The following is a 20,823-nucleotide window of genomic DNA, read 5'->3' on the forward strand; positions in this document are numbered from 1 at the left end:
GGTGGTAAATGGCTCTGTGCTTGTTCAAAGTTGGGCTGTTGTGTGCTGGGGGATGTATGGTCAAGTCGAGGACTGGGAGACAGGGAAATTCGACGATGGTAAGGGAGTTGAGGTAAAAGAAGGAAAGGCAGTGGATCGGGGGCAACGTGGGCCCGATATATACTCCCTCACAACCGTCGGTGAGAGGGAGGTGTGTACTCTTGTTTCCCCCGTCGTCGCACGTCACACTGTGCCTCTTCGGACTACGCAGCGTACTTACACGTCAGGGGGGTTGTTGCCACGCAAAGAAATACCGGGTTGTCACCATCTCCCTTGGAATTTGGGCACGCTCAACAACAGTCCATCGGGACGAAATGCTCCTTTCCTTCCCGTTGACCGCCGTGTGGACACTTGGCCCCTGAGCCCTCGGCCGTATCAGATCATGGCTGCTCCTCCCTTGCCATGACAAGAATGGCCTTATTTTTTTTTTTTTTGGGAGATTGTGTCTTCTCCTACCAAGAAAAAAAAAAGGAGTTGGTACCCGTTTCAGCGAGCGGTGAAAAGACCGTCAAGGTCTCGGTGCGGGAACGGACGGGAGTGTGGAACCAAGACATGGCAAGCCAAAAAAAAAAATGAAAAAAGAAACAAAAAAGAAAAAAAAGCAAGGCATGAAGACTTGATTCTAACGGGCGCCAAGGGCACTGACTGACTGACCGACCGCCTCATCTACCTACCAGCCAGAAACCACAAGCTGGCAGCTCATCACCCCGTGAGTTTCCGATGACAGCAGTCAGTCAGTCAGTCAGTCAGTCAGTCCTTTTGAGACCGATATAGCCGTCCAAGGTGTCAAAACCTGATGTTCCACAAGACGGCCTGTCACTGCTGTCTGTGTGTGTGTGTGTGTGTGATACCCTTCCAAAACTGACACCATTTTCCCTGGTTGCCTGCATCAAACAGGGCTGGGCTGACAGACAACGTTGCTTCACACACCACACGGAACAAATGCCGGAAGGGCATATGTATGTCGTGTGGTGATCAACCCCGGCACATTCGGAGCGTATCACACACCCACACACACACACATCGAGAACAGACAAAAAAAAGGAGAGTGCCATATGCATGAGTCAAACATGAGAAAAGAAAAAGAAAAGAAAAGAGACGGGCTCACCGTCCTGCATGGCGTGTCAACTGTCAAGCTGTAAGCAACCCCTTGGCTAGTGTCCCCCGAGGATTGGAAAAGCCTCTTGACCGCCTTGCAGCTAGCTCTTGGACCACTAGCGTCGAGAATTACCCATAGGTTGATCGTTCTAGAGGCTGATCGTCTTTTGTTCTGGAAAAAGATGAGCCACTCAAGGACCGATTTGGCTTGTGGGGCTGTTACTACTACCACCACTTACACTCACCACCTCTTTCGGTGCTGGATCTCTTTATCATCATCATCATCATCATCATCATCATCATCATCATCATCATCATCATCAACTTGCATGGCCGACGAACTCACTCGGACATCAAGTCCAAGGCAAAAGCAACCCAATAAAAAAAAGAACACCGCCAGAAGCCCATCAAAGGGTTGCATTTTCCCTTCCTTGACAAGCGGACCCAGCCTCTCGGCGGCGGCTCGGACCCGGTGCGCCGGACCATCATCCTACACCCCCCCTTGTCAGCAACCACCAAAAGACGGAGATAGTCTCCCTTTTTGAACGCAACTGCCGGTGAAAGTGCGATTGTTGGGGAGAGCAGGGACAAGGGGGTTGGGGTCGAGGAAAACGCCCTCGCACGCCGCCATACCGAGTCGGCTTTGCTGGCAAAGTGAGTGAAAAGAAGAATCCGGAACGCGGCATGCGGCTCAAATATTTGACATCTGTGAGGTTCAAAAAAGGGAGAGACAGGAAACTCGGTGATGGTCCAATAGGGAGCAGGCCCCGGTCACGGCACGGACTTGATGCCGGAGGGTGTGCTTGGCACATAGGTACGGGGAGAGGCGGGTACAGACGCTTGTGTTTGTCACGGGGAAAAAAGGTTGAATCTGTCCTGCGTTGGGCGGTCAGTATTGTCGACTGGATCGACGGAAATGCTATACAAGGTGAAGAGAAAAGTTTGATGGGGGATGGAAAAACTAACATTCTGTGTTGGCATACATGGCATTCTTTTCTTCCTTTTTTTTTCTTCCTTTTTTCTTTTGTTTTTCTTTTGTTTTTCTTTTGTTTTTCTTTTGTTTTTCTTTTTTTCGAGATACCACTATATCAATCATTTTTTTTTCTTGACAGCTGCACAAACAAAATGACGGGAGAACGATACCAGTGTCCGATTACGGAGAGGGAGCAGCGCGGTGATAGGAATATCTCGTATTTTGGAGTTAGGAGGAGAAGCGGTCAAGGAAAAAGACACCCCTGCTTAGATAGGTACTTACACCTTGGGGGTTTGACTCACCTTTCTTTGCCGGGCCCAATTCGCCAATTGGGAAAGAAAACGTCAAGTCTTGGGATTTAGAATTCAGGACATCTTTGACTGATTCGGTGACCGAAAGATGCAAAGTACCTATGTGATGGTGGTGGTTGTTGATCAAAAGTGTTGGCTTACACACACAGGCCCTGCAAGTGAGATTGGCAGGCTGTGTAGGCGGCCACGTGAGTCTTTGCCTGACGACATTTAGGGCTGAAAGGGGAAACAGAGCAGAAATGCATTGTTTCTGCTTATGGGATATTTACTGTAGCGGCGATGAATGGTGCTAATGGAAGTTTGGCGCTTACTCAGGGGTTGGTTGGTTGGTTGGGTAAGCCAGTTTTTGGAGGGGATTCTTAACCCCGAAGGACTTGAGTCAGGACTTGAGTATGGAAATTGTGAAGGTTGGGATGGAATGCAAAAATTGGGAATAGCTTCAAAAGGTGATATCTGATATCTGGAGGAGGCACATGACCAGGTTTACAAGGCATGCCTTATCACGGGACTAGCCTGGTGTTTCACGGGTCCATCTCCCCCATTCCGCCAAGGAAGACAGACAAGTCTCAGATAATGCAGGTGGTGAAAATGTGGAAAGATTTGATCGATCGATCACATCGACGATGGCCTGCTCCACTCACACCTCTTGAGGTGACTTTAGCTCTGCGTCTATACTCCATGGATGTGAATAGCTTCCAAGTGTAGGTATCCCACTACTATACTACTACCACGTCGTAGGCCCAAAACTCTCTCCCGCCCCAACCCTCATCTGCACCGCCGTCCCCTTATAATCCACCGTGCCCGTGACAACCTCGTTCCCCCACCACTTCGGCGGATCAATCTCATTCAGCGTAAACACAAAGAAGATCACCAGCGTTGCCAGCGCCAGCCCCAAGTCCAACCCACTAGACGTCAAGAAATTCAACCTCGACCACCAACCAAAATGCTTCTTCTTGATCCAATACTGGAACACAAAACCTACAATCCCCCAGCTTAGATAGTTCAATGGCGTAGCCGGTGGGATCGAGCCCGCTCCTCCGAAGATAAGTGGTGCCATGAGGAAGCGTAACCATGACTTTGGGCGTCGTCGGGCGAGGAGATAAATCACCACTGGTGTGACGGCGCCGAGGATGAAGAAGAGGAAGAGGGAGGAGTAGATTTGTCCGGGGGAGAAGATCCTGGCTGGGCCGATGAGACCCCAGATGACCGAGGCGGAGAAGAAGACTTTTCCTCCGGGACAGCTGAAGTGTTCTGGTTGGGTGGGGGTGCAGACACCGGGTATGTAGTTGAGGGCGTAGTTGAGGGTGAAGACTTGGACGAAGCAGGAGAAGGTGGTGGCTACGACTTGGGCCATGAACATGGTGCGGGGTGGGATCTTCATGTAGTGGCCGAATTTGAGGTCGGAGACGAAGGTGAGGGCTTGGGACATGGTGATGTAGCCAAAGGTTTTGAAGCTGTGTAGTATATTAGTGTCCAGTTTTTAGGAGCACGACAGGAAATAAAATAAAAACCTACATCATGAGACCCAATGGGCGTCCAGGCTGGATATACCCATAGACAAACTCCGTCAGAACATTCAGGCCAATCTGGTTGTTTGTCACAGCCTGGATGATACCGATTGGTAACGAGAAGACGAAGGAGATGAAGACCGCCAACAAGAACGCCCACCAAGTCATGTTCGTCGGCCATGCCAACACGGTCAAGAAGCCGAGTCCAAGCATCTGTTTTCCAGAAAGTCAGCACTTTCCACATATTCAAACCACACAAAGGTAAACATACCAGCCCAAACAGACTCATATACCACCACGTCGGCGCCTCCTTATACCTCCTCATCAGCTTCATATGGATATCCGCCTTCTCCGTCGTACTGCTCTTATACTGCCTCCAAATCGTCTTCCCATGGTGCAAGTACGTATACACAATCAAGCTCGTGATCGCCGCAAAAGACAACCCATACGACAGCGCAAACGTGGTGCTCAAAAACAGAGGCGAATAATTTTTATACGCCTCCTCATCCAACCTATAGTCTGGCGACAGCACCCTCGAAACATCATACTGCTTCCCCGTGTTGTCATACGTATTCGAGTCGCTCATTGGCAAGTACCACGAGTACCACGCCCCGCTATAGTGCAGCGTCGCTGCCAGGAACACAAAGAACGTCAGCACACCGATCATGGTATTTGCTATCGCGTGCCTGTCCCCATTTCTCGTCAGCAACCCCCTTTTTTTCCACACCGACACAGAACAAGACCTACCAAGGCGGAATCAAAGGACTCCCGACAAACCCACTAATCTGCGTCCAGTCAAACGTAATGGGCAACAGACTCAGCCCAGTACTGTATCCAAACAACTGATTCACCACCGCATTCTCGGGCGCCGTCCAAGTAACAAACGCAAAGCTGCTCAGAAACTGCGCCAAAAACCCTGGCACAAAATAATACACGCATGCCACCGCCGTCACGACCGAAAACCACCTATACCTAGGCATACTCCCCCCTACACCCACCCCTTTCCCGCCATGCACCGTCCCATCTCCCTCTCCCCCTGTCGTTTCCTCTTCCTCGTACATGGCATTCAGAAGCGTAACACTAACCAAGTTCCCAGGCCAGATCATGCCGGCTGGATAGACCAAAAACCGTCTCATCATTCCCGCGATCCCATACCCCAGGCTCTGGGTTGAGATGGTCAAGAGGAGCTGCCACATCAGCCCAAAATCCTGCTTGTAAAACACCTTTTGAGCGAGAATAATATCAGTAGCGTAGGCAACACCAAAAGAAACACTCGCCATGACGACAATGATGGCGTGTTCTTTGATATTGAATCCGCCGGGGTTGAGACGGAGTTTCTGCTTGACAAACGGGATCTTGACATGATAGTCGGGGACAAATCTTGCCCAGCCGTGACCCAGCGGCCACGCAATGACCTGGGCGATGAGGGCACCCAACGAGATGGATGGTGAGCGAAGAGAAAAGAGGGTGTTCATGCTTGCGCCGAGAAAGATGAGCGAGAGGCCAATGGTCCAGGCACGGATGGTGTTGCATGGTAGCGTTGGGTCATCGTATGGTGAGACAGCAGCGCGGACCTCGGGGTAGGGTGAGTTCTCGACTTCTTCTTCGTGGTCGGACGTCTCTAGTGGGTCTTGAGAGTTGAGCGAGTCGAGCTCCAAGGCGTCGGCTGCGTCCCCGTCATCGTGGGAAGGGCGTTTGTGAGAGCGGACAGATGATGGTGGGTGCCGGGGCAAAGGCCGGTGACGGTCTTCGTAATTGGCGGGCAGGTTGGGGTCTAGCAACAGCTCGTTCTCCGAGGTATTGTCGTCATCATCGTACTTGAAGGGGTTTGTGAGGTGGTCGCCGAAGAGCGCGGGGCGAGCTTTGTTGAGGGATTCCTTGAGGCGAGCTACCGGGCTCCGGGGAGAGGATGGTTCTGGGGGTTCACGGCTCTGGGAAGGACCCGGTGTTGCTTTGGGGGTGATATCATGGTCCGAATCTGGTTCGTCTGCGAGGAGACGTTGTTCAGGGACAGCGACGGATGGTTCTGAAGAAGATTGATCGGCCATGGTGAGCTCTCGTCCCGGTGGAGGGGCAGGGCGACAAGACGGGTACAAATTAGGTCATGACCGGTCAGTTGAGTGAGATGAGTGTTTTCGTCTGGTCAGATCTTTTCATAAGCTCATCACTTCTAAAGTCATCAATTGCAAGGCTGTGAGGTTTAATGAAACAAAGAGCAGACAGATATTGTCAACAGGGTCCGAATGAATCGAATTCAGGAAGGAGGCGTGTACTCGGCGTTGGCATAAGGTGAAACGTTCCCCGGGTTCGTGTAGCTCAGTATATATGCCAGATCAATCGAAAGAAAGTAAATAAACGCTTCGCTCTAAGCTTCAAAAAACAATTGAAAACAGCAGTATTTTGATGATATATAAGAGCCAAGGTGTAGTTTATTCAAGGCGCTTTCCGGCCAGGTGGCGCCCCGAACGGCCTTTGTCCCCACAATTCCCCCGTCGCAACAGCTTCGGACAGGGGCCCCTGGAGCTGAGCCGCTTAAGCTACCCGATAGCACTAACCTTAATCCAGTCTAGCTTTCCTGGGCGCCGACGTCCCATGAATTGTTTCTGCATTTGATCAATCATTTGTTGATCACACACTTTTTTCTACGAGAGACAGAGATGGACCGATCATGCGCCGTGTTGTAGTAACAGGCCTGGGTGCCATCACCCCTCTCGGCGCCGGTATCGAGTCAACATGGCGGCGTTTGCTGGCTTCCGAGTCGGGACTCGTCAGTCTCGCCCACCGTTCCCTTCAAGACCTCAAATGGAACGGGCTTCCAAGCACAGTGGCCGGCATTGTCCCAGTGCCGCCTGCTGACGGAAGCCACAGCAGGTTCAAGACAGATGAACTATGGCGGGCAGATGATTACTTCAAGGCTTCGGAGCAGAGGCGAATGTCGACTTTTGCGCAGTATGCTGTTGCTGCGACAGACATGGCCCTCAAGGACGCGGGGTGGAAGCCAACAAGACAGGAAGAGCTTGATGCCACTGGTGTTTGTCTGGGAAGTGGGATAGGAAACCTGCACGATATGTATGAGACGAGTGTTGACTTTGAGAGAGATGTATGTAGCTTCCCATCCCCATGGATAGAACAACGGCTGAATGTAATTTGTAGGGCTACAAAAAGGTGTTGCCATGGTTCGTCCCCAAGATTTTGATCAATCTAGCAGCCGGTCATATCGCCATGCAGTATGGATTTCGCGGACCAAACCATGCAGCCACCACAGCATGCACCACGGGCGCACATTCCATTGGAGATGCATCCAGATTCATCGCCTTTGGTGACGCTGATGTCATGGTTGCTGGTGGTGCCGAATCATGTATCCATCCACTGACCTTTGCCGGCTTTGGGAGGTCGAAATCACTGTCTCGGGCATTTAACGACAATCCTAGAGCAAGTTCTCGGCCGTTTGATGCGGAGCGTGACGGCTTCGTGGTGGGTGAGGGGGCAGCTGTTCTTGTGCTTGAAGAACTCGAGCATGCCAAAGCCAGAGGGGCCAACGTTCTGGCTGAGATTAGGGGATATGGATGCAGCGGAGATGCTCACCATGTGACAGCGCCGAGGGGAGACGGATCAGGAGCTCTGGCAGCTATGAAGAGGGCTCTGAAAAATGCTGGACTGAAGCCAGAGGAGGTGGACTACATCAATGCTCACGCCACCGGAACACCAACTGGCGATGTCGCCGAGGCTGCCGCCATCCGGTCCTTGATGATGGGTGAACAAGGTATGGAGAACGAGAGTCAAGTTACTGTGAGCAGCACCAAGGGGGCGATTGGACATTTGCTTGGAGCGGCTGGCTCGATCGAAGCTGTCTTTTCCATTCTTGCCATTCGAGACGTAAGTTCTCCCTGTCCAGACACCTATCTTACGTACAAACTGACAACTTCAGAACGTCGTCCCGCCCACATTGAACCTGAAGAGACCAGATGTTGGACCACAGTTCAACTTTGTTCCCCACGAAGCGCAGCAGAAGAAGGTCAAGGTGGCCGTGTCAAACAGCTTCGGCTTCGGAGGAACCAATGCCTCGCTGGTATTTTCCCAGCTGGACTAACTGCATAATACAAAACTGTAACAATTACACAAATGAATTCAAGTGTGAGACGTCCTCTTCTTTTGTTCGAGACAAATATCTCACCCTCACATTGTCCAAGCTTCAAGCCACTGCATCATGTATGACTTTTCCGCCACTCAACCCCAACAGCAACAAATGGTTTCGTGGTGTAGTTGGTTATCACGTCAGTCTAACACACTGAAGGTCTCCAGTTCGAGCCTGGACGAAATCAGAACCATTTCGGCAGGACTCATAAATCCCGCAAACTTCTCTTTTTGCCCCCCTGGTTGAAACTATTCCCCTGGATATCCCTACATTGTCGACCCTAACCCTTATCAACAAAAGCTCCCTCCAACGCCAAGACAACTTTTTTCGAATCAAAGCTCCTTTGAGCTCCATGACGTTGAGCTTGGAAGCTCCCATATCCCTCCCTCCGCAACAAACCCTTAGAAACACAATAATGGCGACCTCAAGTTGCTGTCGCGCCAGCCTATCAAGGCGACCAATCTCGATACTAGGTCAAATACACCCAACATCCACCCAAACAAGCAGAATTCTCTCTTCACAATGCGCCCGCGCAGCAGTCTCCTCCCCAGCATCACCATGTAGCAGCACCACCAAAAGACCCCTCCACACCACCCCCAAACCCCAAATCTCCCTCGCCGAGATCCTCAAAAAAACCGGCATAGCCCAGACCACGGGCAGGTCCTACATGATCTACCAAGCCACCGAGCAGCTCCACAAAGCCTGCGCCGCCCAGGCAGAGTACACCATCGACCCCGAAGACAGGAAGGCGTCCAAGCTGAAGCACACTCCCGACGGGGAGGAGATTGGGAGGAGCGGGGGTGGTGGTGGGGAGGGAGGTTCTGCCAAGGGGGGTGTCTGGCATGAGGGTTTTGTTTCCCCCCTTCTATCCCACCAACCCAACTACATGCTAATGTGATGGACAGAAATGGGACTACTACCAACATTCAGTACATGGTCCCAGGTCACCATGCTACACATGTACCTCCTCGTCGTCCGCTTCCGCGACATGCCCAAGATCCAACAAACGACCTTTCAGGACGGGCTTGTAAACCATTTCTTTTACGAGGCGGAGGCAAAGATGGATCTGGTGCATAATCTCACGTCGAGGGTGATTAGGCAGAAGTATCTGAAGGATTTGTTTGTGCAGTGGAGGGGGTTGGTGCTGGCGTATGATGAGGCATTGGCCAAGGATAGCGATGCTGTTTTGGCCGGGGCGGTTTGGAGGAATTTGTACAAGGCTGACGAAAATGTGGACGTGAGGAGGTTGGCGGCGGCGGTGGGGTATATGAGGAGGGGGATGGCGGATTTGGCGCATAAGGGGGAGGAGGATTTGGTGATGAAGGGGAAGAGGGTGTTTGATGAGTGGGGGGGTGTGAAGGCCGAGTTGAGGGGGGTGGACGTGCCGAGTTCGCAGGTGAAGGGGCTGATGGATGCGGAGGGGTTGAGCAGTAGTGAGCCGGCTGTGAAGGAAGGGGTGAAAGGGTCGAGGTTTGGTTCTTGAGGGGAAAGAAGGCGGGGGGAGTGTACGATATATGGAATGTATTATATGCCGACCAACACAGTACAAAAACCGCCATCGTTATACGTTCCGTGCCGTGAGCCTAATCAACCCTCTCCCACATCTCAAACTCATACCCCGTCTCGTCGTCTGTCCCCTCCTTTTCCACCTGTCGTCCCCTGGGCACCTCCTCCCCAACCCACTCATCCATTTTTTGCTGTTCCACCCTCTGCCATTCCCCTCCCTCCTTGAGCTCCAACGGGAAAACAGCATCACACTCCCACTCCCTCTCCACCCTCGTCAACAAAATCCGCCTCGTCTCTCTCAACCCGAGCGCAGCTTTATAGATCTCCGCCCCACCGATAACAAACACCCTCCCCGCTTCCCCCTTCCCGTCCTCCCTAACCCACTGCAGCGCCTTTTCCAGAGATCCAGCCCAGAGTGATTTGTCTTCCCGTTTTTCAACCCCCCCGATGGAACGACTGACAACTATATTTAACCTGTCTGGCAGAGGGCGAAACTTTGCCGGGATGGAGTCCCATGTCTTGCGTCCCATGATGACGACGTTCTGAACACTGGGGGAAGGGGAGCGTTTGGTGACGCGGGCAAAGTAGGCCATTTCTTTCTTGAGGGAGGGCCAGGGGAGGGTGCCGGAGAGGCCGATGCCCATTTTGGGGGTGGAGGCGAGGATGAGGGTTAATTCTCTCATATTTTGGCTGTTTTGTAAGAGAAATGATATGTTTGGGGGTTGAGGTCGGGACGGGTGAAAGGTCGTGTGGAATGAATCAGGTGCACGAGGAACGAGAAAATGTGGAGCGGGAGAAAAAGGTGTGAAATGGGGTGGTGTGATTGGCTGGTGGTGTCTTTGAGATGACAACTTTTCGGGGAGGTTAGGTGAGCGTTATGGATGGATACAAAGTTGAACAGATGTGTGCTCTGCAAGACATCGAGGTGATTATGGAGGTTATGAGCTTTTGTTCAGAGCTTTGACGAGTTGATTTCCATGCTTCTTGAATCTGGTGATTTGCATTTCAGCTGACCCAGGCTATCATGCAAAGATCAACTATATATACAAGTGTGTTGATACAATTTTCTATCTCCCCACCTCACACACCAGCTTATGGATTCACGGAATTCGGCCTAATAGGCAACAACCTATCCATCGCCCTCCCGTCATCCAACGCCCACCCACCCGTCGTGTCCAACTTGTACGTCACCCCACCAACCACGATCTTGGTGAAGCCCTCCCTGCTGAACGACCTCACAATGCCCGGCCACACTCCCTTGAAAGCCTTCTTGGCGTCCCTGAACGGAGCGGTGAGGAGATGGTTCATGGTGTACTCCCTCTCCTTCTTGGCCGCCTCAATAGCGGCCCTCTGCCTCCTGACCTGCTCAGCCACGCTCAACGGCTCCTCGACCGCAACGCCGATCCGCTTGTTGTACTCAAACATGCTGCTCATCCGGAAGGGCAGCTCAATCTCGTGAGGCATGTAGAGCTTCTTCTTTGGCTTCAGAAAGGGGAACATCCTCTGGGTGGTTACTTCGATGTACAGGGGACCCTGGCCGGAGGGTTTGGCGGCTGCTTTGACGAGGGAGGAGGAGGAGGAGGAGACGGCGGTGATGGTCTTGATGATGCGGCCGGTGCCCATGATGAAGTAGGTTGCCATGGCGGCCATGGCGAGGCAGATGACGCCGTAGGCGTGGGGGATCCACCATGCCAGGCCTTCGGGGGGGTGGAGCTGGATGGTCCAGTAGTGGTAGACGGAGTAGGAGATGCAGAACATGCCTGAGGCAAAGCAGCCGGTGCGGAACCAGAGGTGGGAGGGGGATTCATAGAGGAGGGTCCGGGGTTTTTGGGCGATGATGTTGGCGTAGGAGGAGGGAGGGGCGCGGGTTGAGGCGAGGAGGGGGGAGATGGAGGGTTTGGGGACTGATTGGGTTGGTTTTACTAGGAGGGAGGGTCTGGGGGCTGGTGGTGTAGGGACTTTTGGTTTAGGGGCTTTCTTCAGGAGGCGGAGGGAGGTGGTGAAGAAGCGGGTTTGGAGGGGTGGTGGTGTGCATTTGCAGGATGAGAGTTGGGTTTGGCGAAGGGTGAAGAAGTGCCATTGAGCCGGCAGGCCTCGGGAGAAGGAGGCCATCTAAGGAGATATTAGTTCGGATATTATTTGTATTAGTTTCCTGAAATCTAGAAGCTATATCATACCTTGAGTAAAGGCGGTGCAATTGGCTGGCCACTTACACGATGATGTAGAGGCCTTGTCACTTTACGGCACCAGCCAAAAAATGTCGGTGCCGGCGCAATGTTTCGGCGACAGGTGCAGCTTGGCGTCAGTTGCGATAAAAGAGATTAGATTACGATTAGATGCGGGACGGCTTCTCCCGAGCTGAGGTGACAAACAAGGAACATGGGGGTCGACGGCGTGGGAGGAAGTGGGTTTCTCGGTCGCATTCCTTGGACCCTGGCCCTTGAAGCTGTCGACTGGATCCATCAAAAATGTTTAGTCGCAGGTGGCCCAAGCTTTTTGGTGGCTCCCCAACCGTTCTTGAAGCTGGCACTTTGGATACATAATCCCAGCTCCCTTCTTCGAGACCCTTTGAAAGGTCCCCACGTTCGCAACCTCGTCGGAGTCCACCAGCATCGTCGTCATCATCATGGCATCCTTTGCGGCTGCTTGCCGCGTGTCTGCGCGCCTGGCCACCAGAAGACTGCAGCAGGATGTCACAGTTAAAAGTCCGTTCTGTTGAGCTTGAGCACAGCAAAAGCCCGCGTCACTAATATGCCCTCATATAGGTTTCCGAACATCGGCCGCCGCCCTTGCGGCTCAAAACTTCACCATGCCCGCCCTCTCCCCTACCATGACCGAAGGCAACATTGCGAGCTGGAAGATTAAGGAGGGCGAAAAGTTTCAGGCCGGCGATGTGCTCCTCGAGATCGAAACCGACAAGGCGACCATGGATGTGGAAGCCCAGGAGGACGGCATCATGATGAAGATCATGCACGGCGACGGAAGCAAGAGTGTACAAGTTGGCACACGGATAGCAGTCGTCGCCGAAGAAGGTGATGACATTAGCGCCCTCGAGATTCCCGCTGACGAGGTCTCCGCTCAACCTACCAAGGCTGCGGAAGCTCCGGATACCTATACTCCGGCTCCCCCAAACCCCTCCGAACCCGCCGAGCCACCCAAGTCCGACTCCACCCCCAAAGCCGCCGTTAAGCCCGGGCACAAGACAACCCACAGGACCTATCCCCTATACCCATCTGTCGAACACCTCTTGAAGGTTAATGGCCTCGACAAATCCGAAGCCAAGAAGATCACCCCCACCGGACCCAACGGACGTCTGCTCAAGGGTGATGTTCTGGCTTATCTCGGCAAAATCAAGGCCGACATTCCTGCCAAGATTGAGTCCCGATTCGAGAAGCAATCCCACCTGGATTTGAGCAACATCAAGGTCGCTGCTGCGAAGCCTGCTCCTGTTGGAAAGTCCGCCAAGGAAGCCGCTCCTGCCCCTCCTCCGGCGCCCGTCAAAGCCACTGTTACTCTCCCCGTCTCCTTGTCAGCGGTTCTCCAGGCCCAGAAGAAGATTAACGACTCCCTCGGTATCTTCCTCCCTATCTCTACGTTCATCGCCCGCGCCACCGACTTGGCCAACGACGAACTTCCGGTGCCCAAGGGGTACCAACCCACAGCTGATGAGCTCTTCAACCAGGTCCTTGGTCTAGACAAGGCCCACAGTGGAGCCAAGGTGTCCAGGGGTGCCTACGTTCCCCAGGTAGGCTCCCTTACTCCTAAGGGAGCTGTCCTTCCCAAGCCTACTGCTGCGCCTGTGAAGAAGGACATCTTTGACATTCTGGCTGCCAGCCCTTCACCCAAACCCAAGGCCACCGCCTCTAAGTTGTCCCCCGGTTTGTCGGCTGTTGGACCCAACGTTTTCAGCCTGCAGGTCCCCAGAGATGAGGAGAAGAGAGCAAAGATCTTCTTGGAGAGAGTGAAGCTGGTGTTGGAGAATGAGCCAGGGCGGTTGGTGTTGTGATTACAAACTCTTCTTTATTTTGCGTTTTCAAAAGGATGGTTGTGTTGGAGTTTAGCATGATGAAACGGGACAAGTATAGATGTGTTTATCCATGGGCGTGTTTTGCGTGCTTACTGGTTAACTTTGATATGTGTAGAATGTATGAATGGACATATATGACTGGCCACTTTTATTTCTTCCGTAATCCGGCTCTTATGCTCGTTGATCTAAGACTTCCGTCGGCACTCATTTTCAGACTTTCAAATTCAACTGCTAATGAATAGATTTGCCAGCTTGGGTACATATCGGTCTCCGACCCATCGTCCTCTCCATTTACTTTTAGTTACCCTTTCCAATCACGGGATAGAAGTTACCGTTCCTCCACACCGCAGCTCCATTAGCTGCTTGTCACGATTATTTTCCTTATCTGCCCTTACTGATAGGATCTACTAGCCACCGGCTATCCATCCTCTGCCCCTAATTCCCGCCAAAGTCGAGCAACCGCGTGCAACAACCTCAAACCCAGGGACATGTCTCGTCAAACCGGCCAACGGGAACAGAAGGCACGTTTCGCCTGCCTCATCAAACTGTCTCTTCAAGTCGGAACCGAGAAAGAAGGGGCCCAAGACAGCTTGATTCCACTTGCTTCCGTTTATCTTTCGTGTCTTCGTCACTCGAGACGCCTGCGAGACAATAGACAACCTGCTCAATGTTAAACCTTCCAAGGCACTTTTCAAAAGCCCGTTCAGACCTAGGGGGTATCCATCCTTTGATCGATATTCTCTCGAGGTGGAGAGGCATATGATTCATTCCTAGCTGTCAAGTCCCATAACCCCACGTAGAGAGGAACGGCTCACAAGTCCAACTTTGACACCAGCTTTGACACAAGCACAAAGCAACCCTCCCAGCCGGCATTGCCGTACTTGTTGAACTCCGTGTTGGAGTCGGGTACTCGCCTCGATTACGCGCAACCTCGTTGCCACAGCATGGAAACAAGAATAGTTGCCTATCATCAATGAGAGGACAGTTTGACGATGGATAGAGTTGAGGCGAGCAGTTTACACAACGCAAGAGAAAAAAGAACTCATCATTCCACATCTTTATGAGAGTTGCCAGGCAACCTGCCAGCTGCAGTATTGTCTATGACAAGAGACCAAGTGCTAATTTGTCTACAAGATTGAGCGTAGGTGATCCAGCTCCATTGCACCAACCCCACTAAGTCTAGACCACCCAATTCTAATTTCCTCTAGACTGATTAAGTCCAAGGTAGACTCATCAGCATCTCCCGACCTAGCTGGCCAACATGTGTTTAATAGATATTTGAGAGTCTGCCTGGAAGATCAAGAAGAAGAACTCATCAACCCACAGGCGCCAACCAAGCAAGCAGGCAATCCCATCCCCCCCAAAGTGACCCAACCCATTCATTGCACGATTGCTCACCTGGAACAGATTCCAGGGTCGTGCTGAGCACAACGGCAACACCCGGACCTCAGTCCGAAGACATGCTGAGGGCAGAACGGCAACACCCAAAAACAAAGTCTGGGGGGCCCTGCTATTTTCTTTCTCAGTCATATAGCTCAACTGGGTTGATCAAATCCAGAGCTATTGCTGATGATTTGATGATACATCGTGTTATCCTGGACCATAAGTAGCTGACCAGGTAATTACATGATGTTTTTTTCCATGAGAGGAATCGAACCTGTGATATTTTGACATCTGTGGTGGTGGCTGAGGGGGGACAGAGCCACCTACCGCTTAGCTAATGTGGTAGAGCTCTTGGATTTGTTGGGGAGGACGATGAAGTTGCTGGCTACGAGGGGAAAGTTATGGGAGTAGCTGCTTCCTCTTTGGATGGGGTGGAGATGGTTGATGGAGGGGAGGGGGGCGGGGGGTTGTGGTGAGGAAGGAGCAGCTCTCGCCTCGAGAAGCTAACGTCGGTCAAGCGGTTGGCGTCGCTGGTGTCCTTATGCTCGCGCAACAGGATAGTTTTTAGTGTACCGGGACCGCCTGTCATTGTCTTTTCTCTTACAGCTGTAAGCTTATCACTTTAAATTTCATGCGAGATCGACAATCAGTCTACCAACTGATCAGTTGAGCCATCGCCTCTTTCTAACGGAGAGCAACGAGGTTCATATTAGCAGGTGTAACTTATCAATGGCACAGTCGCCACAATCCGGGTCAACGACATATGTCTGCAGCCCACGTACACAAATAGCCAGCTTGCTCGAGAAAAGGGGCAATCTATCCAGCGGCAGATACTCAGGGGTTCATGTTGAACAACTAGATGACCGACACCGCTGGATTACAAGATGTCAATCCTCTCCTTGGCCAGCTGACATCATGTGCGGTGCGCCATGTGCCCTATGTCCAACAACGGACAACGAGGCCACAAATACACGGCGCAATGGGCGACATATGCTCCATGTGGTCATCGCTTCCACCGCACCAAACCAACTATGCAGTGACAGTATCCCCGACTCGACGACCCATTGAATATCCAATATTCAGAGGAGACTCAGCGCACAACTGTCATCCCGCAGTCATGAGTTCAGATGGCAGGAGGCAGCAGGCAACGTCTTACCTTACCCAACATGAAGGCGTCAACCACCAAACCCTTCAACACAGACATGTTTCGGCTAATAGTTGTACAAGACAGACCCTGTGAACAGCACATCATTCTAACCGCTCAGCTCTGACAGATGCGGTCCAGGCCAGGGCCTCCAACAACCAGACCACGTTGAACCAAGACATACTTGCAAAGACTCACCTTAATCTTCTTCTTGACCTACCTTACCCACGATAGCTCAAACAGCCCGCGCCGCAGTCTCCTTCTTCACCCTTTCTCACTCATGCATACCGCCACCCCAGTCCATCCACACATGCAGCTCCCAATATCTGCGTAACATACCTACCTACCTTAGCCCTTTTCCCCGCCCCCAAACCCGCGCCCATGATCACCTCAGGGTCCATGATCATCCCCATCACAGCAGCTACCCACAGGTCAATCAATCTACATCTATCCCGTGTTTCCCGAGTTCTCCGACCCCGATTTCGGCAATAACCCCCATGCTCCGGTCCAGGTTGTGATTCCTAGTATCCAGCCGGGGAGACGGAGGCAATCATTCTCTCCCACTCCTCCTCCATCCCGTCCATCCCCTCCAGATCTTCCCCCTCCTTTTGAAGGTGTGTATGCTGTGCGCCCATCCTTTTCATTCTTCCTCCGAGGTGGCGTTGCGAAGGGTATGAAAAATATTCCAGCGAAGACCTAAGCGGTGAGAAACAACCAACCTCGAGCTCAACCGCGCAAACAAGATGATATGAGATAAAGAAAAAAAATTTCAAGCACCGTACATACATGTGTATGCACATAATCATGCCTCTGAGTTGATGTTACTTACTGATACACAATCCCTCATGCAAGCACTTTGACCCCCAGCCCCTCCCGATGAGGGGGAAGGCAGGCAAAAAAAAAACAAAGTGATCTTACCTTGCCCCTCCATGAAAACCAGCCCCCCAAAAAGGCAAGATTCTCGTCGGTGTTAATGTACAGAGGGATTCGAAGGGAAAAAGACCAAGGGAGATATCATGTAGTGTAACCCTCCGGCTACGGCAAGAACCAACTGCAAGCCCATGGCGAGGACTTCTTACTCTTCAGCACCGGCAGGCAGGGTAGGGTAGGATAGGATGTTCTCAGACCGCTATTTGATCTGTTCTCCCACCACATATCGATACCATCAAAAAGAACAAGTGAGGGGTCAAACGATCCCTCCCTTCCTTCGCGAAAGGAAACGAAACATGAAGCTACTGCGCTACAACCTCACAAATAGATAGCCCCCTCGGGGAAAGACATTCTCTGCAGTAGTCAAGGTAGGTAAGTAAGTACCTTATGGTGCAAAACCTCCGGCCGTCTTGCTGATCCCTAGCTACTTACCAAGACCAAAAAATCCCATGTTTTGTGCTGCCTGTGTGTGCATTTACCCCTCCTTTTCTTGTCGAAGCGCCGCCGGCATATAACCACATGGAAAAAGATTTGCAACCAAGAGGAGCGGTGAGGGGAAGACAAGAGGTGGGTAGGTAGGAATTGGCGTATCATTTCTTTGTCAATCCCATTTACCCCGCGCGGGCGCGTGCGCGCCTAATGTGCCGTTTTCTTTCTTGAGGAGCTAACAAAGCACATACCTGATGGACACAGGATGGAAGCGAGAATGTCTGGCCTCGTGGTGGTGGTGGTGGTGGTGGTGGTGGTGTTGAATATCTGATTCCCTTGTGGTCCGTGTGCCAGGATGGAAGCGAACCACACACACTATTCCCCCTTCACCGTCCCATTCGGCTCTCCGTGTGGGGGTTTTTGACCCAACTTTGGTTCCCTTCAACATTCGCTTACACTGTGAAAAAGTACACATTTTCTGGGGATGTGTTAAATTTGGTTATCCTGACCCACTGCTAGCAAAATTATCACCTTAGCAGTAAGACCTGAGCTACTAAGTCTAGCTTCACAGTACTACCTAAAAACTCTCCTTTACATAATACTAGAATTGATACAATTAATACTATATTTCATATTTCATAATTAAATTATTATTGTAAAGTGGTTTTTTCAAAGCAATTATAACTATATTATCATTATTGTAAAACTATTTATTAATAAGATATTTAATAATTATACTTAAAAAAACTATTAATTTAACCTTTAATAACCATTAAAAAGTAGTAAAGATTATGCTCTATATATGCCCGTGGGCCCTATATAGCTCACTATTAACATGTACAGCTACAGCGCTTTACAGCCTTGACCAACAGAATTATACAAAACAACTTTCTATATTTAAAATAATTTATTTACTATATACCAACATATAACTTTGTAGGCAGCTTGTACTTAACCTCTACTATATACTTTCCGACGGCCTTATAGAGCCTCGCACACTATAACGAGCAAATAAACTAAAGTTCAGCTTCACAAATTAAAATTCAGCTATATTCTACTAAAAATATACTCACAGCTATACGAAATAAAGCAAATTTTGGCTACCGGCTTACTGAGAGTATAGATTATTATGGGTTAGTTAACTCACAAATTATACTAGGCATTTATAGGGCTTTAAATAAACTTAAATTTTATATTTAAGCTATTTCCGTCTACTATAGCAGCAGATATACAGCTTTGCAGTAGCTTACTCCACTAAGTAAATACTTTATGTAATATTAAATAGATATTAGGTAGATATCAGATAGGTACCATGGAAGTGCCAGGAGGGCACGTAGTAGATGCTGAGTAAATACCGAGTAGGTAGTTTATAAAATACTTTTACAGTATATAACGCTTTTGCTAAGGATGCTACTACAAAATATTACAGTAGTATTCACTGTAAAATGAGCCTCCTGGAAATCAATTTTAATATGATATAAGTATATTTAAATAATTTAATTTGTAATAGAAAATCTTAATATTCATAATTACTGATGATATATTAGTTAATAAAATTATTAAATTTTAAAATTTCATTGATATTAAAAATGCGCAAAAGATTCATTAAAAAAACTTTACGATTCAAATTTAATATTATTATAAAAATAACATAAAAAGTATAACTTAAAAAATTAAGTTTATATTTAATAATAATAAAAATATTAGGAAAGTAATAAATATTAGTAAATAAAAATTATAGAAATATTATAAGAATAATAGACTTTAAAAATAAGAATATTTAAAAGTTCTAGATAAGATGTTAGTTCAGGATATGTTAAATTGACAATTTTAATTTACTATTAATAAAATTATTACATGAATAGTAGAATCTAAACTACTATGTCCGGCTTTGCCGTACTCCCTAGGAATTCTCCCTCGTATAACATCAGAATTAACGTAATTGACTACGTTACACCGTACTTAACAGGATGCAGCGTAGAGGTCTGGCGTCAATACACTACTTAGGCTTTCCCAATCGGGATACACCGAGCCCTCTCACCTTTGCTCACCCCCCCGTCCCCAAATAGTGTACCAGGGTTATATCAAGGCCTCATATACCCTTGAAACGATACGCGCACATTCCCATTCCCAACCGCCATAGGCGATTGCCCCTCCCTCTACCCTCGTGATACAAAAAACCCCCCGCTTTCTCTCAGGTGTCATGATCCCCTTCAGATGGTGTGGTGGTAAAATGCCCATCCATGATCGGAACAAACGGCAGTCTACACCGGGATATGTCGAACCGCATCACCTAGCTTCAAAACATCAGATGTTCTCTACGTCATTATCGAGATGTTGAACAAGGTCTACTGCTGTTTGTAGGGCATCATTTTTTCTTTCCTCAACGGTCGAAGCCGTCGGGACGCGATAGGATAGGGCGGGGTAATGCACAAAACTCCACATAGACACAACTCCCACTTTCCACCCGCCCATGTCGCATTGTTCATGACAGGAAGCAGGATGTTAGATGGTGGGTGGTGTGGAGTTGGTGGTAAGGTAAGTGGGAGAAGAAGTGAAATGAATGGCACGGCATGAAACCTGCAAGGCTTCAAAACGATGGTTGTGGGTTGGGTGGATGGATGGATGGATGGAATGATGGGTGGGTGCATTCTTGGCATCTCTGTTGCAAGAAATTCATCGACTGGTTCAGAAGAGAGGGGCTGGGAAAAGAGGAGGATGGAAAATGAGTCGATCAAGATGATCTTGCGAGACTCCTGCATGGGATAGCAACGATCTTCGGCGCTGACGGGCATATCCAGCTGAGCTTTGGTGTCTTGAGCCGAAGATGTTCTCTTTGATTTCTCCGTTGGGTTATCGAGAGATAATATCTGTCTTGGGTCTAGACACCTCTGGACTCGATCTGCATCTCAGAAATAGACATCTTGGATGGTGGTGATGTTGGTCTCTGAAGGAGGGGCTTGCTACCTAAACCGGCAACTCCTACACCATGCCCACCACTCGGAGGTATTTCAAGCTCAACCAACCAGTCATAACGGACCCTATCCTGCTCGACATGGAACTCGAGACTCAGAGGCGGTGAGACCGCAGGATGCTGGCGTGAGGCAGAGCCTTTTGTTCCATAAGGAGGGACTTGGGTTTCTGAACATCAACCCCGCCGGCGGCAATCTTTGATAGTACATCGCTCCCGGAATGTCCCGCACCATCCCGCAAGATCGCACCTTCTGGCGATACACCAGCGGTTGGTCGCACGAGATGCACGTTCCCGGGCCAGACTTTGACAGGCCGGCGTATCTCTAGGTCATTGGAAGGAATGTGCATTGTGGGCTATGCAACACCG

General features: G+C 50.2%; 7 protein-coding genes and 1 non-coding gene across 8 annotated transcripts; 5 read left to right on the forward strand and 3 right to left on the reverse strand.

Moving 5' to 3' along the window:
• Nucleotides 1-1,155: 1,155 nt before the first annotated feature.
• QC761_0109610 (uncharacterized protein) lies at nucleotides 1,156-1,519 on the forward strand (the record flags this gene model as incomplete). Its single annotated transcript, XM_062873206.1, has 2 exons — nucleotides 1,156-1,177; nucleotides 1,320-1,519. 2 exons carry the CDS (start codon nucleotides 1,156-1,158, stop codon nucleotides 1,517-1,519), a joined length of 222 nt encoding a protein of 73 aa, XP_062728547.1.
• Nucleotides 1,520-3,046: 1,527 nt separating this feature from the next.
• Nucleotides 3,047-6,396, reverse strand: QC761_709470 (uncharacterized protein). Its single transcript, XM_062882499.1, has 4 exons — nucleotides 4,677-6,396; nucleotides 4,201-4,615; nucleotides 3,937-4,142; nucleotides 3,047-3,875 (listed from the first exon to the last, which is right to left on the reverse strand). Exons 1-4 carry the CDS (start codon nucleotides 5,975-5,977, stop codon nucleotides 3,146-3,148), a joined length of 2,652 nt encoding a protein of 883 aa, XP_062728548.1. The 5' UTR covers nucleotides 5,978-6,396; the 3' UTR covers nucleotides 3,047-3,145.
• Nucleotides 6,397-6,479: 83 nt separating this feature from the next.
• On the forward strand, nucleotides 6,480-8,019 carry CEM1 (Mitochondrial beta-keto-acyl synthase; the record flags this gene model as incomplete). Its single annotated transcript, XM_062882500.1, has 3 exons — nucleotides 6,480-7,029; nucleotides 7,083-7,805; nucleotides 7,858-8,019. Exons 1-3 carry the CDS (start codon nucleotides 6,598-6,600, stop codon nucleotides 8,017-8,019), a joined length of 1,317 nt encoding a protein of 438 aa, XP_062728549.1. The 5' UTR covers nucleotides 6,480-6,597.
• Nucleotides 8,020-8,177: 158 nt separating this feature from the next.
• On the forward strand, nucleotides 8,178-8,251 carry QC761_0109640. Its single transcript has one exon. It is a non-coding gene; the product is annotated as a tRNA-Val (tRNA).
• Nucleotides 8,252-8,416: 165 nt separating this feature from the next.
• cbp3 (Serine carboxypeptidase 3) lies at nucleotides 8,417-11,220 on the forward strand (the record flags this gene model as incomplete). The annotated part of the gene is made up of 2 exons (XM_062882501.1): nucleotides 8,417-8,912; nucleotides 8,970-11,220. 2 exons carry the CDS (start codon nucleotides 8,417-8,419, stop codon nucleotides 9,545-9,547), a joined length of 1,074 nt encoding a protein of 357 aa, XP_062728550.1. The 3' UTR covers nucleotides 9,548-11,220.
• On the reverse strand, nucleotides 9,648-10,253 carry QC761_709500 (uncharacterized protein; the record flags this gene model as incomplete). Its single annotated transcript, XM_062882502.1, has 1 exon — nucleotides 9,648-10,253. The coding sequence occupies one exon, from the start codon at nucleotides 10,251-10,253 to the stop codon at nucleotides 9,648-9,650; it is 606 nt and encodes a 201-aa protein (XP_062728551.1).
• QC761_709510 (uncharacterized protein) lies at nucleotides 10,663-11,986 on the reverse strand (the record flags this gene model as incomplete). Its single annotated transcript, XM_062882503.1, has 2 exons — nucleotides 11,748-11,986; nucleotides 10,663-11,682 (listed from the first exon to the last, which is right to left on the reverse strand). Exon 2 carries the CDS (start codon nucleotides 11,680-11,682, stop codon nucleotides 10,663-10,665), a length of 1,020 nt encoding a protein of 339 aa, XP_062728552.1. The 5' UTR covers nucleotides 11,748-11,986.
• PDX1 (pyridoxine biosynthesis protein) lies at nucleotides 11,934-13,742 on the forward strand. The gene is made up of 2 exons (XM_062882504.1): nucleotides 11,934-12,275; nucleotides 12,336-13,742. Exons 1-2 carry the CDS (start codon nucleotides 12,197-12,199, stop codon nucleotides 13,574-13,576), a joined length of 1,320 nt encoding a protein of 439 aa, XP_062728553.1. The 5' UTR covers nucleotides 11,934-12,196; the 3' UTR covers nucleotides 13,577-13,742.
• The last annotated feature ends 7,081 nt before the right edge of the window (nucleotides 13,743-20,823 follow it).

Source organism: Podospora bellae-mahoneyi, chromosome 7, assembly GCF_035222275.1.
Source record: "Podospora bellae-mahoneyi strain CBS 112042 chromosome 7, whole genome shotgun sequence".
Classification (NCBI taxonomy): Eukaryota; Fungi; Ascomycota; class Sordariomycetes; order Sordariales; family Podosporaceae; genus Podospora; species Podospora bellae-mahoneyi.